The sequence below is a fragment of the Euleptes europaea genome, chromosome 11 (genome assembly GCF_029931775.1).
Source record: "Euleptes europaea isolate rEulEur1 chromosome 11, rEulEur1.hap1, whole genome shotgun sequence".
Taxonomy (NCBI): Eukaryota; Metazoa; Chordata; class Lepidosauria; order Squamata; family Sphaerodactylidae; genus Euleptes; species Euleptes europaea.
Window position 1 is genome coordinate 8,777,155 of NC_079322.1, and position 21,323 is coordinate 8,798,477.

Here is a 21,323-nt window from a genome sequence, read left to right on the forward strand (position 1 = left end):
TATGAGCTTTCATGAGTCACAGCTCACTCTTTCAGATAGTGAAGAAGTGAGCTGTGACTCATGAAAGCTCATACCCCACCAGAAATTTTGTTAGTCTTTAAGGTGCTACCGGACTCTTATTCTTTTCTACTACAGGTTGAGTATTCCTTATCCAGACATCCAATATCGGGACTGATCTGAAAACCACACGTTTTTAGGCATTACTCACAGGCCCTCAGCAGCACCATTGATGGTTCAATATATATAAAATTATCAAAATATCGTTTAAAATTACATTCAGGCTATGTGTATAACGTATGTATAAAACATATATAAAGCATAAATAAATTTCACATTTAGACTTGGGTGTTGTGTGTGTTAAGTGCCGCCAAGTCGCTTTCAACTCATGGCGATCCTGGTTAGTACTGCGCAGAAGAAGGCACTGGTAAACCACTTCTGACCAACCTTTACCTTGAAAACCCTATGATGAGACAAGACTTGGGTACCATCCCCAAAATATCTCATTATGTATATGCAAGTATTCCAAAATACGGAAAGATCCGAAATACAGAACACTTCTGGTCCCAAGCAGTTTGGATTAGGGATACTCACCCTGTAGTACAGATTAAAATGGCCATCCAATTTGTACCTACTACTACCATAAAATTCAATCCCAAAGGTGAAGCCCATCCTAGTTGTCGGCAGAGGACCAAAAGATAGTAAAAAGAGGAATAAGGGAGGAGGAAAAGGAGAAAGGGAGGCCAATTGATTGATGAAACACTTGCTGCCTCAACCAAATGCCTGGCAGATCACCTCCATCTTACTGGCCCTGCGGAACTGAGTTCAGTCCCGCAGAGCCCGGGTCTCACTTGACAGAGAGTTCCACCAGGCTGGGGCCAGAGCTAAAAAAGCCCTGGCCCTGGTTGAGGTCAGCCGGATAGTCCGGGGTGCCATGAAGTGTGACTTGTCAAGTCTCATTCTACAAGGGTAAACCAAGACAACTCTTCCTCCCTTCAGAAATCTCTAAGTGTCAAGTGCTGGCTGAGACGCTTCCTTGATAAGGGATCAGCATTTTGAAACGTTGCAGCTTTTCCATCCTTGTCATTGCATTCATTGTCACATCGGTGCTAATGCTTGTGTTAAGCTGAAGTCAGAAGAGAAAACCAGTCACGCAACATTCAGCGCCCACAATTCTGAAAAGCAAGACGCTTCAGGACATCTTTAGAGACCTAATCGCTACATCTCCTTTGTCTTTTAAATTAGGTTTTCATAATATGGATGAAGCAGCGGGAGACTTAAAACAGGCTCTTCCAAGTGACTTCCTGCAGATACACGTAGAGGTTCATCAGAAATCAAACAGGTATCTCTGTCACATAAAGTGTCTCAGTATAATTTTGCCATTTACTGGAAAGGGGTTTATTCTTTGGCCCAAAGGGGATGGTGCTTGGTGGAATTGAAAGGGGTTATTTGCTCATAGGGAATGAAAAAGGTTGGAAAAATCAGCCTTTCTTAGAGTTACCAAGTTACAATGGATATATAATTAAACATACAAAACTGCCCAAGAGCAACGCAGACTGTGAGTCCATTTAGCTCCATCATTTCCCAAGGTTAAAGTTTACTATCTGAGATCCTTCTAAGCTGTAGAAGCCTGGAATTGCATCTGGGGAATTCTGCATTCTAGAAGATGAAGAACATTATCTTGTGGACAGGAGGACGCCAGTACATCAGTTTTGCCTTTCATGTAGGGTCTACCTGATCAGCATGATTGTAGCTGATAAGGGCATTTTCACCCATGTTTCTTTCCATGAGGAGCCCTGTTGTGTAGAGTGGCAAGCTGCAGTATTGCAGTCAAAGCTCTTCTCACAACCTGAGTCCAATCCCAATGGGAGTCAGTTTTAGGTAGCCGGCTCAAGGTTGGCTCAGCCTTTCCTCTTTATGAGGTTGGTAAAATCAGTGCCCAACTTGCTGGTGATAAAGTGTAGATGACTGGGGAAGGCAATGGCAAACCACCCTGTAGACACAGTCTGGCTAGTAAACGTCATGATGTGACGTCACCCCATGGGTCAGTAATGACCCAGTACTTGCACAGGGGACTGCCTTTACTTTCTTTCCATCTTCCCATCTCAATCTGCTAAGGCAAGATCTTCTTTGTAAATTAAGGTGTATTGTTTTTTGTTCACCAGATGGTGTCTATCTTAAGGTACAGGCTACTAATGAACTCGCACTTCTTGCAACCCTTCAGGCTCAGACACTGAAAACCTTTCACTTCCTGAAATCCCGCAGGAAATTCTTTTGTGGTCACAGCATGACAACGAGGTTGGCCTCATTCAGTCTGCACAAACAGTTAAAATTAATTGGTTCTTGTAGGTTATCCGGGCTGTGTAACCGTGGTCTTGGAATTTTCTTTCCTGACGTTTCGCCAGCAACTGTGGCAGGCATCTTCAGAGTAGTAACACTGAAGGACAGTGTCTCTCAGTGTCAAGGGTGTAGGAAGAGTAATATATAGTCAGAAAGGGGTTGGGTTTGAGCTGAGTATTGTCCTGCAAAAGTAATGTGCTAATCATTAGCACATTACTTTTGCAGGACAATACTCAGCTCAAACCCAACCCCTTTCTGACTATATATTACTCTTCCTACACCCTTGACACTGAGAGACACTGTCCTTCAGTGTTACTACTCTGAAGATGCCTGCCACAGTTGCTGGCGAAACGTCAGGAAAGAAAATTCCAAGACCACGGTTACACAGCCCGGATAACCTACAAGAACCAATGAACTCTGACCGTGAAAGCCTTCGACAATAGTTAAAATTAACTTAGATCCTGCTAAGCCTTTGCTGCGGGTTGCTCAGTACCCCTTATGCCCTGAGGCGTTGGACGGGGATCCATGCAGTCATTACAGCTCTTCTGGAACAGGGCACCATAGCTCCCTCCAAAAGCCTTTGCAATACCCCATTCTTACCTGTCAAAAAGCCAGGGGAAAACACTTGTTGGTTCATCAAGATCTCGGAGCTGTAAATTCCGCTGTCCTTCCGTCCATACGGTGCCGAATCTGGCTACTCTAGAGACTTGTTTCTATCTGTAGAGTGGGTTCAGTTCACTAGGTTGAGTCACATGGATTTGATATTTTACACATCAGGTGTGGGGCAGGTCATTGAATCCCTTGAAGGACAAAGTCAGGGTTTTGTGGGTTGCCTTTTGGGTGTATTCTAGGGGAGTAGGATGCTGCTGGGTCCTTTCTAACATTAATTATTTGGTTCGTTATTTTTTTTTGGTATTAATTAGCACTGCAAAGAGAGAAGATATCAAGGAGCATATCCTAAGATTACTGAATAGGCATAACATTATCTTTGGTGATTACAAATGGACCGAGTTTGATGACATCTTCCTAACAAATAATGTGCAGTCTGTTGCAGTTGTGGATACAGAACTAAAGCTGAAGGAAAGACAGGTATGAGGTATTTCTTACATTAATCAAGTATTCAAAACTTGTTCCTGGGGGATATTCTAGCTATCAAACAAGATTATTAGAATAAAAGTAATGTTTATTAAGGTGCTGATCTGTTTTTCAAAACAATTTTTCTTTTGATTGTGATCAGTGGCTTCCATCCAAGATTCCTCCAGATAGTTTGATCCCCCTTTTCCAAATGTACAGAAGATATGTGCAGCATGCACATTCTTAAAATTCGCATTTCTGTAATCAGTCTAAGGTGGACTGCACCACTTCAGACTGCTCTTGTCTTTGAAGGTTCTCCTAAGTAAAAAATTCCTTGTGGATAGAAAGCTAGCACAAGAGAGAATAATGGGGATAGAAACTTCGTCTGAAGGGCAATTTTTTTTTTTACTAGCAGGGAGCATTTCATATGTGTGTGTAAAGTGCCATCAAGTTGCAGCCAACTTATGGCGACCACAGCAAGGGTCTTTTAAGGCAAGTGAGAAGCAGAGGTGGCTTGCCATTGGCTTCCTCTGCAGAGTTTTCCTTGGTGGTCTCCCATCCAAGCACCGGCCCTCCTTAGCTTCTGAGATCCGATGAGATCGGGCTATTCCATGCTGCCTTCCTTTCAGTATTTTATATAGGAGAACATTAAAAAGGGGTATCCATCGTACACTACAATGCCTCAGGATTCTACCACCCCTTCTGCTGCCCTTGCAAACCAGGCCTGATTAGGACAAGCTTGGTTTGGATGTGATTTGTTTTGTTCAGAATCCACCTTAGAAAATAATGTAAATGAAATCTGAATCTGACATTGAGTTTTGCCTTTACCCAGAGTACAAAGAGCCTTGTACTGTTTGACATTGTACAGTTCTCTTCAAAGTATTATTTGCCAGAGGCGATCTTTGTTTTCCCTCTCCGTTGCAGCCTATTAACTTGAGTGAGGGCAGCCTTTCCATTCATATTTTTCATCTTAATGAAGAAGGCCCCAGTACTGAAAACTTGGAAGAAGAGAATGAGAACATCATTGCAGCTAATCACTGGGTGTTACCTACAGGTACTTCTTCTTCTTGTGTATGGCACAAGGTGGTCTTCGAGAGTTCAGAATATAGATTGAGCTTCTGAAAATTATTGTTTGATATAATTATACAGATAGAGATTGACTTAGGTATAAACTTTGATGGGAGAAAGCAAGATAAGAGTTCTGCAATAAAAGTACATTGAGTTCTAAAGTGAGAAAATTATCCTTGCAGGGATAACAGACAGCATTCTTACATATGTGGGTTTTGAGGTTGTACTGTAAGGGGGATTGCCTAGTTAAAATTAAGTACTTTAAGTCCCAGCATGAACTGAAAGCAAGTGTTATATAGTGGTTAGTGTCGGACTAGGGTCTGGGAGACCCAGGTTCGAATCCCCACTCTGCCATGGAAGCCTGCTGGGTGACCTTCAACCAGTGACATTCGCAGCCTAATCTACTTCACAGAGTTGTTGTGAGGATAAAATGGAGCAGAGAGTGATGTAACCTGTTTTGAGTCTTCATTGGGGAGGAAGGTGGGGTTTAAAGGAAGCAAATAAATAATAAATTTCTTTGGATGAATTCCATGGGACTTTAAAAAGCTTTACACCTGTAGCAGGAACATGCCCTATGAATGCTTTTGGGTGAAGGGGGGGTCTTATCAGGAAAAACGAAACAGCATTGAGTTACTTACGCTCCTGTGACTTTAGGTATTTTGGGTGGCTGTGTGAAATCTGGCTTTTTGTTCCTATGTCTTAAAAACTTTCTATGACTGAGAAACTTGTGGGCTGAAGAGCTTTACACTCCAATGTTTACATTCAAAGTATGTACAGTAGGGCTGGCTTATATGTAGGATTGTAGTGTTGGTTTGTTAAACTGAGAGAAGAACCAATTTAGTTATTTAAACAGCAAAAGATGGCTGAACTGAAATGGGATGTTTTGATCTTTATAGCTCTTTATTGAATTTAGTGGTGCTCTTTTGCAGCTGAGTTCCACGGTCTCTGGGAGAGCCTTGTGTATGACAATGAAGTAAAATCAGATGTAAGTTGAAAATATTATTTAAGCTTTTTCTCCCAAAAAAGGTCCCAAAGTGGCTTACAGCAAGAAAAATACATAAATAAACCAGAACAAAACAAATAATTTTTGTATAAAAAGCAGAGCAAGTGTACCTCAGGCTGGTCCTGGAATCATTCACTGGTTTGCCTGAAAAGAGGCTGCAGGCAAAGAAGAGCCCGAGGGGCGAGGGCCCTTCAGGTTGTGCCCCATGGCTCTCGCTACACCCAGGCTTTATAAAATAGCTGCGAGGGGAAGGGGAAAAGCAGTCCTCAGCACGGAAGTTACGCAGCTGGAAGAGGTGTTCCCCCTCTTACTCCTTCTTGCTAAAACATTCAACTATCTAATATGTGAACATCTGCCCCTTGTATGGTAAATATACAGGACCGTATTATTTGCCTTCTGCCTATTGATACTTCTGTGAGGTTCACACAGAGGTTTTTTTTGGGGGGGGGTATCCCTTTCTGTCTGTCACACTTGTGGCAGCAGTCCTTGACTTCTGAGAGAGGTTTTCTCAGGTAATAGGGTTACACTGTACAGAATGGTTCACAGTCTTACGTAGATAAGTGATTAGGGACTGTGGTCTATACTTCTGCGAATAGCTTATTGTTAAGTAGGATCCTATTATGTAATTTCTGTACTACTTAATGTGTTGTTTTAATACATGCTGTGCTTCAGTTCTTTCTGGTTCAGTGGTACTTAGTGCTGTTCAGTGGTACTTAGTTTTGATTAAACATGCATAAGGCTGGGCTGCATATTGAAGATATAATGGAAATCTTGCATGGATGAAACCAACATAGGATCTCAGGCGTAACGCTGCCCCTTTCCATCTTTAGACTTGTGGGGGGGAACTTCACAGAATGACTGGTGAGAACTTCTGGTCATCAATCTCTGGTCAGCGGTACTAGAAGGCTCAGCCAGTATTCCTTACAAGCCTCATGGCGAGGCCATTTTAGTCCAAGATGCTCCGGTCTGATTCCTGATATCCTTCAAACTTTTAGTTTCCAGCTGCATCACAAACTAACCTTGCAAATATTGAATTACTTACCTGTCAGTAGAGTGCTCTAAATTCCTGGGCAGCTTTCTTCATGCCCCTAGTTATTTATTTATTTACGTATTTATGCACGCCTCCCTTACTCTTTGCTTGAAACTTCTGTATCAAGAGTCCAGCTATACTATGGAGTTTTAACTGTTCTTTTCCCTTTCCAATTAGTTACTAGATTACGTGACCACAACGTTACTGTTCTCAGACAGAAATGTTGACAGCAACTTGATATCCTGGAACAGAGTTGTTCTATTGCATGGTAAAAAGATGTATCATTTTAACTAAATAGTACTTGATTAGAAGGCTTTTGGGAATTGACTAACACTGAAGTCCTGTGTAATTATGATCATACTTAGCATGTCTGTAGTATGTTCAGAGGGGTTCATATACATTAATTTGTTTATCTTTACAACAACCCTTTAAGTAAGGTCAGTATTATCATCTTCATGTGGGTGGCGGGGGAACTGAGACTGGGAAATTATGGTATAGTGATTAGAGTGTTGTGCTAGATTCAAGTTTAGTAACAACTTAGAAACCAACAAGATTTTCATAGTATAAGCTTTTGAGAAGGGATCTTTGACTCTCGAAAGCTCATACCCCCGAAATCTTGTTGGTCTCTAAGGTGCCACTGGACTCGAATCTAGCTGTTCTGCTGCAGACCAACAGGCTACCTTCTGAAACTATACTAGGATCTGAAGGTCTGGATTCAAATCCTTTTTCATTCCTTAAGCTCAGTTGACGTTGGGGCAGTCACATGTCTCTCGGCCTACCCTACCTCACAGGGTTGTTGTGAGGATAAAAAGAGAACGGGGGCCCATGTACATTTCTTTGCGCTCCTCAAAGGGCAGGGTAAAACTGCAAAACTGATTTCCTTGGGCCAGCTAGCAAGATTATGGCTGAGCAAAGATCTGATCTGGAAATTATCCAGCTCTCCCTCTTGGCCAATACAGCTCTGTGAGGCTGAAGTATGTTCTTTGACTCAACAGCATTTTGAATGCAATCAAAAAGTGGGAGCAAGTGGTACGGGGCAGGGAGCCCAGCGGTTGTTATATCAAAAGTTAGGAAAGAAAAAGTGAGAACTTTCAGAACATCAAAGGACATTTGTACAGCTCAGCTCAGCTCCAGGCTACACATCGCACTCACGTTGGGAGGGTAGCCCAACAGCTCTTTCTGTCTAGGAAACGCGGCCTCCCTCTGGAAGATTTCGGGGAGAGATGCCTGAGTGCCCAGGTGTGTATGCTCAGCTTTGTTCCTCCCATGAAGATGGTTTCAGAGTGTAGCCATGTTGGTCTGTAGTAGAACAGCCAGTAACTGAGAGACCATCAAGATTTTCAGGATATAAACTTTTGAGAGTCAATGCTCCCTTTGTCAGATGAATGTGACAAAGAGAGCTTTGACTCTCGAAAGCTTATACATTGAAAATCTTGCTGGTCTCTAAGATGCTACTGGACTCAAATCTAGTCGGTCCTCCCAGTTCCTCCCCCCAACACATGAAAAAGAATTTTTCTCTACAGAAAGGACCACTGAGCAACTTCTACACATTTGTGTGCAATGCATAGTTCATCTTTGAATAATTTCAATACTAGAGAGCCAGCATGGTGTAGTGGTTAAGAGTGGTGGACTCTAATCTGGAGAACCGGGTTTGATTCTCCACTCCACATGAAGCCAGCTGAGTGACCAGTCATAGTTCTCTCCGAATTCTCTCAGCCCCACCTACCTCACAAGGTGTCTGTTGTGGGGAGAGGAAGGGAAGGTGATTGTAAGCCAGTTTGAGACTCCTTAAAGGTAGAGAAAAGCGGGGTATAAAAACCAACTCTTCTTCTAGAGCTGTTTTTAGAACTATGACTATTAGCAATTGCTATGTATGATTGTTCTAAAAGTTAATATTCAAGTTAAGATCTGTAAGATAGGATGGAAGCAGGAAGCTTGAGCCCCGTCAGACGTTGTATGGTATGGAAAAGACTGGATCCTAGCTTTTTAGAAGGAAAGGCTTGTCATGATGCAATTGGAATATTTTAATAATCCTGTGATTTTACTGCAGGTCCTCCAGGAACTGGTAAAACTTCCCTGTGTAAAGCACTGGCTCAGAAGCTGGCCATTAGACTTTCGCATAGGTAATTCAGATTCGTGCTTTCATATGAAAAGTTAAAACAGTGCTATTTTTCATCCACTAGAATTTTGTTTACCTGTTTCAACCACTAACATTTTGTTTAGTTGTTTGAAGGACTGTCTTCTCCCTTATGTTCATGCCCAGGATATTAATATCACAGGCAGAGGGCTTCCCGATTGTCATACAAAGCAAGGAAGCTCATCTAGTGGTCACACAAGAGAGAGCCTTTTTGATGGCATCCCCACAATCATGGAACAACCTCCTCAGGGAGGTGTGCCTGCTCCTCATTTTCGATCTTCAGGTGGCAGTTGAAGACAGTTTTATTTGGCATTTGACTAATTTAGTTTTTATTTATTGGCGGTGCTAATTGGAGATTTTAAATTGTGATCTTTAGTTGTTCTTATAATTATTGTTTTATTTATACTGTAAGCCATTGAGTTCCACAAGGTAGAAAAGTGACTAATAAATGTTTTAAATGATAATACCGTAATAATAAATGATAATTTTTTCAAGGATGTAAAAATGCTCTCATTCATTCAAGTAGAGCTTACAGAGAATTTCCTGGTGGATTGTCTCTAGGACACCCTCCCTGCCATGCCTGCCATTATAAACTCTTGGATTGAAGAAGTAAAAGTAATACTAAAGAAATAGATTGATGTAGAGAAAATAAATGTGGGCTCTATGCCACAGCTAAAGTGCCACATGGCTTTGGTTGCAACTAACTCATCTGAAATGACAATGACATAGAACCTCTCTGGTTTAATTCCTACATTTTGGATCCTATAACTTTGCTCCGCACACGCTTCTTTCTGGCTGATTACTTGGCAGGTCCTCCACTGCAGAGCTTGCTTCTCAGACACTTCTGTTTGTGCAATTCCAGTGTTTTCCAATGACCCCAGAGTGCCTAGCACAGTGATACTCTGTGGCTCAGGAGCCACACATGGCTCTATGACATGCTACCCTGTGGATTTTGTGAGCACTGTTCTCCTTAGCACCCCATGTTCTAGGAAAGTGAGCATCTTCTTTAGAAATCTGGATTATTTCATCATACAGCGGCATGATGTTGCCCTAGGTTTCTTGGGTAGAAAGCAGTAATAAACAGTTCCTTATTTTAACTTGATTCAACTTTAATTTGGCACTTTAGGTACAGCTATGGACAATTAATCGAGATAAACAGCCACAGTCTCTTCTCTAAATGGTTTTCTGAGGTAAGCCTCTTTGTAGCCTTTTTGTGTGATGTGGATAATGTTGGTTCATGCTGGTGTGTTGAACTTTAAGGAATGCTGAATATCTGTGCAGTTGTTAAGATCTTTATGCTGTCTGATTGGGCTGAAATGGATGTAATGCTGGAAGATATGTGAAAAGGAAGGCACCTGTAGCCGTGCAGGCCCCAATTCTGCTTGTGGCTGTTGTACTGAGGAAGGGAGGGGAGGTTCAAGCTTTCCTTCCTGCCCAGTGTTGCACCAACGGGCGCCAGTCTGAATCAAAGCCATGCAGAAATTTCTGAATGGAACTCTGCTGCTGTTATCCTGGAAAGACAAGACACCCTCTCTTTAGGAATTGTTTGCCTTGGTGGTATTTAGAGGGCGGATTAAAGGTGAACTACTGAAGCCATAATAAACTGTCATGCAGATTAAATAACATTCTCCAGTGGAATCTCTTCTGTGTCTTGCCGTTCAGACCAGATGTTACTCTGTGTAGTTATTCAAAAAGGCTTACTATCAAGCTTGTAGAGTCCACGAGCACTTTCTGATGAAGGGAGCTTTGACTTTCGAAAGCTCATACCTCCCCCACCCCCAAAAAATCTTGTTGGTCTCTAAGGTGCTACTGGACTCGAATCTAGCTGTTCTACTGCAGACCAACATGGCTACCTACAGCAACTACCTTCCTAACAAGCTTGTAGTATACAAAGAAAATATTAGTACTTTTTTATTCTTAATCCTTCAATCCTCATCCATTCTGCCCAGAGATACTCTAAGATTTGCACAATGGTCATGCTCCCACATGCCACACAACCACCCATCTTCCCTCTGAGAAATAGTGTGGCTCCATGGGGCTGCGTCCATGGACAGGGCTGCCTCATGTAGCAGTGTACAAGTAGGAAAAGCAGGTAACTGAAGAGATGGGCGGTGGGAGTGGGTGCCTTGGCATCCTTCTGGCACAAGGGAGGATCCTTCTGCAACACCCCCTTAATCAAGGTAGCTCAGCAGAATGAAAGCTCAGAACACTATGCAGTAAAACTGTGTCCATAATGTATGGGAATAATAAAATGTCAGCATTCCCTTGTTAGTGGAAATAATGTTGGTGGTGGAAACTGCCATCAAATCACAGCTCTCATGGCGACCCCACATGGGGTTTTCAAGGCAAGAGAGGAGCAGAGGTGGTTTGCCATTGCCTGCCTCTGTGCAGCAACGTAAGAACATAAAAGCCCTGCTGGATCAGACGAAGGCCCATGAAGTCCAGCAGTCTGTTCACACAGTGGCCAACCAGGTGCCTCTAGTAAGTCCACAAACAAGAGAACTGCAGCAGCATTATCCTGCCTGTGTTCCACAGCACCTAATATAATAGGCATGTTTCTCTGATCCTGGAGAGAATAGGTATGCATCATGACTAGTATTCATTTTGAATAGTAGCCATGGATAGCCCTCTCCTTCATGAACATGTCCACTCTTCTCTTAAAGCCTTCCAAGTTGGCAGCCATCATCACATCCTTGGAGTTCCACAATTTAACAACCCTGGACTTCTTTGGTGGTCTCCCATCCGAGGACTAACCAGGGCCCACCCTGCTTAGCTTCTGTGATCTGATGAGATTGGACTACTAGCCTGGGCCATCCAGGTCAGGGCGAAAGAATGTTACTTGGCACTTTCAGAGGCTACAGTTGAGTGTTAAGCTGGTGGGGTTTAGTCTGATGCTTTCTAGACTGACAAAACCTTATTCACCCTGGCCTTTGAAATAATGTTCATGGGATGCTTGCTCCCCCCCCCCCCCCGGTTCACCTGCCACAGGTTACTGGCCTCCTGCAAAGCTGCCCTAAATCCCTGACCCGAGACCCCCAGTGGTGTACGACTGCTCACAGATCTTCCGTGTAACACAAAGCAATATTTTTGAGAGAGCTGCTTTCACAGTTGCTGCTTCCCCCCATTCTGCAAAGAGTTCATGTAGCTTTCTTTTTTTGCTTCACTTTATAACTACACCCTGCCAAGCATGCCCCCAGGCTAATAGGAGGAGATCCTTATGCATAGTTCCATTCAGCTGCCAGTTGCTGCTTATGAGGGACTGCAGATTGGGGTACCAACTAGGGCTGTGCACCATCCCCCCCAGTAGTTTTTGCATTTGGGTTTAATAGACCCAGTTTTTTAAAAAAAAATCTGAAAAATGCTGAATTGCAATAACGACTTTTTCTGGATATTTGAAAGTAGCCCCAAATAATGCCTAAACATTCTGCATTATTCAGGATCTGCTTTTCGACTCTCTTAAATTGCCACTGTTTTTTTTGGTATTAAACCCCCCCCCCCCCAAAATACCGATATGAGGCACAGGAGCCCCATGGTGCAGACTGTTAAGCTGCACTACTGCAGTCAAAAGCTCTGCTCACGACCTGAGTTCGATCCCGATGGAAGTTGGTTTCAGGTAGCCGGCTCAAGGGTGACTCAGCCTTCCATCCTTCTGAGGTTGGTAAAATGAGTACCCAGCTTGCTGGGGGTAAAGGGGAGATGACTGGGGAAGGTACTGGCAAACCACCCCATAAACAAAGTCTGCCTAGGAAATGTCAGGATGTGACGTCACCCCATGGGTTAGGAATGACCTGGTGCTTGCACAGGGGACCTTTACCTTTAAATACCGCTAAGGTATTTTTCTATTCTAATTTAACGGAATGCCCACTTTTAGCACCAACCCCAGCAGATGACTAAAGCAGATGATGATGAATGAAACAGGCCATCTGACTCCCCCCTAAAATCAGGCATAAAGTAGTGTCATTAGAACAAAGCTGCAGTTTGACCTTACAGAATCAGGTTGGGACAGGTGTGTGCTCTGGGGATCCATTCACCTGCACAAATCCAGTGAGGGTCCTTTGTCACAGGTTGTTCAGCGCTCCCAGGTATTTGGAATGGAAGATGATTCCTTCTGCCCTGGGATCCTATACCTCTCTGGAACTTTGCATCCCGCTCTTCAAGTGTTCCATGCCTTCCAAGGTGACGACCTCATAATTTAAGAACCCAAGTTTTGAAATTCTGTGTGACAGTTTTATCCTTGCATCTATTCTGGCTACAGTAAGCGAACTGTGCCTGATCACCTCAAGGTAATTGTTGCTTTCCTGAGGTGGCCAGGTAAGTGGTATTTGGTACTGATTAACCTGGGAGAAGAGACAAGAATATATCCCATTTTTCTTCTAGAGTGGCAAACTTGTTACCAAAATGTTCCAGAAGATTCATGAGTTCATTGATGACAAAGATGCCCTTGTCTTTGTGCTGATTGATGAGGTATGACAGTCATCTCATTTTACTTTAAAAACTGACAGTGATGGGAAACATTTTTGGGGTGTCTGGGAATAACATAGCTATGCCTGCCTATCCTGCACTCAGTATTTCTTTCGGAAGATCATGTACTTGCACTTTCTGTTATGCTGAGGCTTTTGTTAGGAAAGGTGGTAGAAGGAAAATTATTGAATACGATATGGAGAAGCCTCTAAGCAGGATGAATAATTATTTGTTTTACAGTAGGTGCATTAAATACATATTGTGTTCAGATTATGTTTCTTACGAATGTGGTTCTTTGTGAAACTAACAGTCCTCTCTTTTTGTTTATTTTTGGTAGGTGGAAAGTCTCACAGCAGCACGGAACTCTTTCCGGGCAGGTACAGAGCCTTCCGATGCCATCCGAGTTGTAAATGCGGTCTTGACACAAATTGATCAGATCAAAAGGTAACATCCTGGTATAAAAAGAGAAGAAGTTGGTCAGGAGACTTTCAGGAGACAAAATACCCCTCTTGTACCTTTGCAAAAAATTGCTTGGGAAAATATCAGGCTAGGAAATGAATAGAATTGAAGATCAGTCATGAAGGGTGAGAGAATAATTTCATTTTAGGATTTTTATGGTATTACACTATATATAGATAGTCTTTAATTTGAATTGCTACTCTAGTAATTAACAAACGTGTTGAATTTCTTTCCATATAAAAACTTAGATTAGTTATCCTGTTTGAGAGAAATGTAGGATCTTAACCAATAATACTTTCAGAAAATCCCTGCAATTGATTTCTTCCTATGAAAATGGTGTTTGAACGCTTTGGTCATCCTCTAATAAGAGTCTGAGTACACTCAAGAATTTTCAAAAATATTAGCTGCGTCTCGATGGGCAACTTCTGTCTGCGGACACTATGCATTCCTGGGATAGATTTGTGCAGTCCAGATGGTCTTTGTAATCTTCTAAATCTTCAACTTTTACTTTAAAAAAAATGCTTGAATTTCACAGTAAATTTTTGCTACTAGAAGGTGGGTGATTTTCATCGATTCTCCCCCCCAAAAAGACCCCTCCACTAGCCATTCATGCTGTTTCCGAGGGACTTCTTTCTCTTGGGGGCAGCATCCTGGAGTGTATTTTGGACTGCTGTGGGAAGTGGGAGAAGGCACAGAAATCATGTTGGGGTGACAGCTACAAGGTGCAAGCCAAAGTCTGTTTCTAGGTCTTATAGCTGCAACAAAAAGCAACGTGAATATCTTACGGGGGGGAACCAGATGTGATCTTGGTGCCAGACAATCCACATACGCAAAGACTTTATACTAACATTCGACTGTTAAATGTCTCAAGCATTAAGGAATTTTATTTGCTTTAAACTTATGAAATTACAGTTGTGGCTTATTTTTTTTTTTTTTTTTTAAGGTTTCCCAATGTAGTTATTTTGACTACTTCAAATATCACAGAGAAAATCGACATGGCTTTCGTAGACAGAGCTGATATCAAGCAATATATTGGGCCGCCCCCTACAGCAGCGATATTCAAAATCTACCTCTCTTGCTTGGAAGAGCTGATGAAGGTAAAACATTGTTAAGAGTCTTAATTCCAATGTATTAAATTCCTGTGCATTAAACCCTTACAGCCCATTCCTTGGGGTTGGTGGGGAGGTGGACTACGGCAGCTGGGATGGCACAGCTGCAAAGCCTCCTCAGAGGCTTCCTGGCCACCCTTATAGGTGACAGCGGGCCCATGGCACCTAAAAAGGTGGTGCAGGACTGCCGGCGTCCCAGGAGGCGTTCCCAGGGTGAAAGGGGTTTGGAAGCTGCCTAAAAGCAGCTCTGCCCCTCAGAATGCCCCGGGAATGCCTCCCGGGATGCCAGCACGGGGACTTGTGCTGGGAGAACATTGGCGGGGGGCTGCGCCGGCATCCAAGGGCCGTGCTGCTGCTGTGGTCCAGTAGGGCCAGCGTAAGTGGCCCCCCACAGGCATCCATGCCAGCTTGCACGGCTCAGGTGGCACGGACGCCGGCGTATGGGTCACTTCCTCCTAAGGCGTTCGGCCCCCAGCCTCAGGAATGACTGTTAGAGGCATGACTCAAGTCAATTTCCATGGATTAAATCCGTAGAGGAATAACTGGCATCCTGAAGGATGTTGATATAAACTCATTCGTATAGGTTTTATGTGCATTGTGATTGGGCCAGGAGGCAGGGCGACAACCAACCATCTCTCTCCGGTCTGATCAATATAAGCATATGGGTTGTGTTTAACCCCTGCTGCCACCTACAATACAGGTTAGTTGATGGCATTCAGAGCCAAAAGATGCTGCCGCTCTGTGTGGTATAACTAAAATGACAAAAAACAACAACTTATGAATAACCAAAGGTCCATTACCTTTAGTGTTTTGCTACCAATGGTGACTACTAGGTGTTTTTAGTAAAAAGCCAGCATGGTGTAGTGGTTTAGGTGTCGGAGTAGGATCTGAAAAACCCAGGTTCTAATCCCTACTCTGCCATGGAACTTGCAGGGTGACCTAGGGCCAGTCACACACTCTCAGCCCTGACCCTGGCAAATATTTGGATGGGAGACTGCCAAGGAATAGCAGGACCGTGATAGAGAGGCAGGCAAGGGCAAACCACCTCTGAATGTCTCTTGCCTTGAAAACTCTACAGGGTTGCCATAAGAACATAAGAAAGACCCTGCTGGATTAGACCAAGGCCCATCAAGTCCAGCAGTCTGTTCACACAGTGGCCAACCAGGTGCCTCTAGGAAGCCACTAACAAGACGTCATAAGTCAGCTGTGACTTGACGGCAACCCCCCCAAAAACAACAACAACAACACACACTAAGAAAAGAATAACCTTTGCCCGGCAGGCCTTAATATGGCATTCAGTGCTGGATCGAACTATTACAACTTACAAAGATTGGTCTGCTTTATTTGGCATCAGCAGCAATGAAAACTTCACAGGTCCAACAAGGAGGAAAAAAATACCAAATCTCATTGCTAAGACCCGAGTTTCATTCAACGCAGCTTATACACTGGATCAGCTTACCCAGTTCAGCATCTAGAATGCTAGGAATAAGCAGGACAGACATTTGATCTGTTTCTATAGAGCTGCTTTCTGAGTTGCAGCGTAATTTCAGCTTTTTTACTGTTCTTACAAATGTGATCTTTCTCCCTCCCCCCCCCCCCAGTGTCAAATAATCTATCCTCGGCAGCAGCTGCTGACACTCCGCGAGTTAGAGATGATTGGTTACATCGAGAACGAGGTATCTAAACTGAGTCTCGTTTTGAAAGAAATTGCAAGGTAGGACTCCTGGAATTTATTAATCTGTCCCTTTTGTTACTTTCTGTCTCCTGAAACTGAATTCACATGTTTTCAGAATCCAGGCCAAAATGAAAAATTCTCCTGGAGTATTGATGCATTTATAAATGAGAACTGATTATACATAATGCTTTGGGGATGTAATAAGAAACTGTCAGGTTTCTTATGGTAGAGCTCTCAAAAACCTCAGTTGAAGAGGTTTTGTGTTTTGTTTTCTACTTGAGAACAAATAAGTAATTTATTATAGCATTCTTTCATTCTGCCTGAAGCTGGAGTCTCTTCCAGGGGGCGGGATTGTACATAGACATCTAGCATGTCATGGAGAAGGCTAGGCGGGCAGCTCATTCCTGAACCTTGCAGTGGCCGAGGCGCTGCCGCAGCACCTCTAAAGATGTTTCCCGGTCGCCGCAAGACTTAAAGCCCCATTTTTAAAAGTTAAAATTCAAAAACGGAGTGGGGGGGAAGCCCCATAGAAAACAACCTGGCACAGCACCACTGTTTCGGGGGGGGGGGTGTTCCCGGGCTGAAAGGGGTTAGGAGGCAGCCTACCAGCAGCCCCATGTCCCAGAACGCCCTGGGAATGCCTTCCAGGACACCGGCGCAAGCACTCGCACCGGCAGGAGGCCAGTGGGAGGGTGAGCCACCATGGGTCACACTGCTGCGCCAGTCCTGGGGGGCCACCGCAAGTGGCACTACACCGGTATCCCTTCCACTTTGCTCGGTGCAAGTGGCACAGATGCCGGCATAGGGGGCTCACCTCCTAAGCCCATTTGGCCCCCGCCTCAGGAATGGGAGAGCCCTACTCACTAACATGCTGGTTTTCTAGGTATAGGTTTTTTTCCCTAATGTAGTAGACAACAAAGCCAGCTTTAAGTGTAACCCCTGAAGGCTGTTAATAAGTCAAACTCAGATACAGGCTTGTGACCCTATCTGCTGTTTCTGAGAAGGAGACCTGTAGTCTGAACACTAGAGCTGGATATTTGGTTGTTATTGCTCTCTTAGAATGGAGTATGTAGTAGAAATCATTATTATGACTTATACAGCCAGCATAGTGTGGTTGAGGCTTCTTTATATATTTGTGTTCAATGATTTCAGCATCTTAAAATCTTCTCTCTAATGCAGGAAAAGTGAAGGACTCAGTGGCCGTGTCTTGCGAAAACTTCCCTTTCTAGCCCATGCACTTTACGTTCAAGTAAGGTGGTACTCTTTCTGTTTTTGAATCTCTCCTCCTGTTACTGGGGCAAGGCAATGTGTGAGAGCTAACGTGGTGAAGTGGTTAAACTGGGATCTGGGCAATCCAGGTTCAAATCTCCTCTCTGCCAGGGCAGCTGGCTGGCTAACCTTGGGCCAGTCATACATTCTTTCCTGACCTGCGAGGATAAAAACAAGAAGAACATATGGACATATCGAATCAGACCATTGGTTCATCAAAGTCAGTTTTGTCTACTCAGACAGTGGCTCTCCAGGTTCTCAGGGAGAGGTCTTTCACAATTACCTACTGCCTGATTGTTATAACTGGAGATGCCAGGGATCGAACCTGGGACCTTCTGCATGCCAGGCAGATGATCTGCCGCTGAGCTGCGGTCCATCCCCAGAATGGTGTAAGCTGCTTTGGGTCCCCGCTGGGGAGAAAGGTGGGGTATAAATGAAGTAAATAAATAAGCATGTGCACTAGCTGGTTTCCTTTGGCCTGGCAATTGACTCTGGCATAGGTGGTAAGGAGCACATCTCAGCAAAGGCCATGAATGCCCACCAGCTACTCCTTGTGGGTTTCATTCAGGCTTTTTCTGTGTTCTGGTTTTGTCCACTTAACATCAATGTTTTTCTCAGCATTTTACTGTTTAAATAGCCTCCATATATTTACTTTGAAAACACCTGTGTTGTGGGACGGAGCACTCTTACCTGGTGCAGTGGGGGCACCTGTTTTGTTGCTGATTTTATTTTCTCTCTTTCCTTCTAGTCTCCTAATGTTACAATGGCCACATTCCTTCAAGCTCTGTCACTGGTGGTGGACAAGCAATTTGAAGAAAGAGCCAAACTTTCAGATTGCGTTTGACGTTTGCTTTCCTCCTCAGTAGCCCTTATTGTGTATATAAAGCATCGTGTACTTACATTTTTGGGATATTTGTCATTTGGCATGATCCTTGGGGCTTCTTAAATAAGGATGGATAAAATTTTGGGTAAGGACAATTCAGGTAACTTACGCTTTTGTTTCTCTCCAGCAACAATTATCCCAAGTGTAACAAGCATAAAATACTGTATGCTTCTGTAATTCTTCCTCAAGTTATTGTGTATATGGTTGTTTTAACTCCTAGCATGACTCTTATTTTTTTTACTCTTTCTATGATAATTTTGAAGAGTTGTATTAAATGTTTTATACTGGGTATTTTTGATCCTGTGTCATTATATATTTCTATATGTCCCTGCAATCAGCCTCTGCCAGAGGACTAGAGAATGGCCAATGTAACACCCATTTATAAAAAATGTTTCCAGGGGAGACCTCGTAAATTACAGGCCAGTTAGCTTAACGTGTGTTCCAGGCAAATTGATGGAAAGCATTATTAAAGATAGAATTGTCACGCATATAGAAGGGCAAGGCCTGCTGGGCAAAACCCAACATGGCTTCTGTAAAGGTAGGTCCTGTCTCACTAACCTATTAGAGTTTTTTGAAAGTGTCAATAAGCATGTGGACAGGAATGAGCCTGTGGATATTGTGTATTTGGATTTCCAAAAGGCTTCTGACAAAGTCCCCCACCAAAGACTGCTAAGCAAACTTCATAGTCGTGGTATAAGAGGACAAGTCCTCTTATGGATTGAGAGCTGGCTGAAAAATAGGAAACAGAGAGTAGGAATCAAAGGCCAGTTCTCACAATGGAGGGATGACCGACATCCAGGCCTCCCTGCTGGCGTTGGGGCCACTCTGCGCCACATAAGTAGCCTGGGTGCCGGTGCAGGGGTGCCCATGCTTGCGCAGCCTCTTTTTGGCCTCCTAAAGACTTTCATGCTTGGAGGTCAGGAATGGGCTGCCCGAATAACTCTGAAACCTATAAAAAGGGGACATTTACGTATGATGCATTTACAGCTAAGTATGACAATACAAGTGTTTTTAAAAATTGTAGAATGTTTGCCTGTGCGCAACAGTTATCAGCTACAAAATGGGGGAAAAACCCTACCATTTGCTGCAAAGGGCTATCTCAGAAAATGTCATACTTCTTGCAGCAGATTCTCTAAATGCTAAAAACAGAGCAAGTGATGTCCTATATATGTGGACTTTATGGCAGTCCTTAGAGAGAGAAGAGATGTGAAGAGTGTAGATTAATCCAAACTGGCTTATCTCAGAATGACAGTATTGAGGAAGTCAAAAAGGGCAAGAGTCCAGTAGCACCTTAAAGACTAACAAAAATATTTTCTGGTAGGGTATGAGCTTTCGTGAGCCACAGCTCACTTCTTCAGATACAGCTAGAATGTGAATCCATCGGTCTTTAAGTAGAGGAACAGTATGTAAATGTGAATAGCAGGCTTGACTGGATTAGGTGTGATATGCAAAAGAGTCTGTGATGTCCAGGGGAGAGATGGGTGTGGAGAAATCAGCATTGGTAATGGGCCATGAATGCAAGGTCTTTATTCAGCCCAGGTAAATGCATTGACTTTAGTTTGAATATCAACTGTAATTCAGCAGTTTCTCTTTCCAATCTCCCTTTAAAATTCCTTTGTAAGAGAACTGCTACTCTTAAATCTGCAGTTCTTGCCCTTTTTGACTACTGCAAACAGACTAACACGGCTACCCACTGTGGAGTATTGAGGAAGTTTAGACCTTGGTAAAGAAAACGAAATGAAAAAATGAGACAATATGTACACATTTCTGCTCTGGACTTGAATAGATTTGTGCTCTTGCTAGGTGACCTTAGTGTATTTCAGCCCTCGGACTGACAGTCTGTGACTTTGCACCTACAGCTGTGGACTAAAGATTCCTACGGCTTCAAGAACTTTTGAATCAAGTGGAATGCATCTGCAAAGGATGTAGCATGTTTGAGCATCAGTGTGCTGAAATTTGGTTCATACGCAGCCGATTTTCCTGAGTTCCTGCCTGGCCCTTTAATAAGAAAGCTTTTGGCACCTGAAGCTTGTCAAGTTTCAATCTACTGAAAAATCTTTTTGGTAATTGAAGCCACTAGGTGGCCAAGCATATGCCTTCTGCAAGCACCAGACTGAGAACATGAAATCTGTTAATAGTGCACAGACCATGAGGATAAGACTTTGTGGTTCTGCATGCTCCAGCATCTTTACATTTTGAATAAAATTCATCTCACGCTTACCTCAGTCCACCTAATTTGTTGCTTAACTAAATTGCTTTATACTAGGAACTACTGTTCCAGGAAGTGTTCAAGAAAAAACTTTTCTGACTTTCACAAGTTGGCAACTCCTGATCAACACGCAGAAGCCTCTTGGTACAAGCATAGTTTCAGAGGGTTGGTCAGCGGTAGAACAGCTAGATTTGAGTCCAGTAGCACCTTAGAGCCCAACCAGATTTTGGGGGGTGTAGACTTTCAAGAGTCAAGGCTCCCTTCTCAAAAGCTTATACCCTGAAAATCTTGTTGGTTTCTAAGGTGCTACTGGACTCGGATCCAGCTGTTTGTACAGTCAGACTTTATTCTCTGTAAACACACTTTTCCTACCTCAGTCTTTTTGAAAACGTTCAATTAAATATAAGGAAACCAACCATTCAATCCAGTGAAGCACCCAATGAATTCAACTGCAAATCTCTCACTTAATGGTGCTGAATGGCACCCCAGAAAATTAGCCTTTTATATATAATACCTAATTTTAAATAAATGGGAAGACAGGCAGAAATGTAATGCAAGAAGCATTTGTCTTTTCAGTTTCTAAAGTTAGAAATTAGATTTTAGGAATGC

At 43.2% G+C, this 21,323-nt stretch overlaps 1 protein-coding gene across 1 annotated transcript; it reads left to right on the forward strand.

Moving 5' to 3' along the window:
- Positions 1-1,253: 1,253 nt before the first annotated feature.
- TRIP13 (thyroid hormone receptor interactor 13) lies at positions 1,254-18,466 on the forward strand. The gene is made up of 13 exons (XM_056857677.1): positions 1,254-1,339; positions 3,261-3,426; positions 4,336-4,465; positions 5,409-5,464; positions 6,690-6,780; positions 8,563-8,635; positions 9,776-9,839; positions 13,027-13,113; positions 13,448-13,554; positions 14,513-14,666; positions 16,280-16,392; positions 17,533-17,602; positions 18,371-18,466. Exons 1-13 carry the CDS (start codon positions 1,254-1,256, stop codon positions 18,464-18,466), a joined length of 1,293 nt encoding a protein of 430 aa, XP_056713655.1.
- Positions 18,467-21,323: the final 2,857 nt, after the last annotated feature.

What these genes read in the sequence shown, in the direction of transcription:
- TRIP13 (XM_056857677.1), top strand. Translation starts at nt 1,254, where the DNA reads ATGGATGAAGCAGCGGGAGACTTAAAACAGGCTCTTCCAAGTGACTTC. An exon ending in CAGAGTTGTTCTATTGCATG is followed by an intron (nt 6,781 to 8,562) that starts GTAAAAAGATGT and finishes ATTTTACTGCAG; the next exon opens with GTCCTCCAGGAACTGGTAAA. An exon ending in CAAATTGATCAGATCAAAAG is followed by an intron (nt 13,555 to 14,512) that starts GTAACATCCTGG and finishes TTTTTTTTTAAG; the next exon opens with GTTTCCCAATGTAGTTATTT.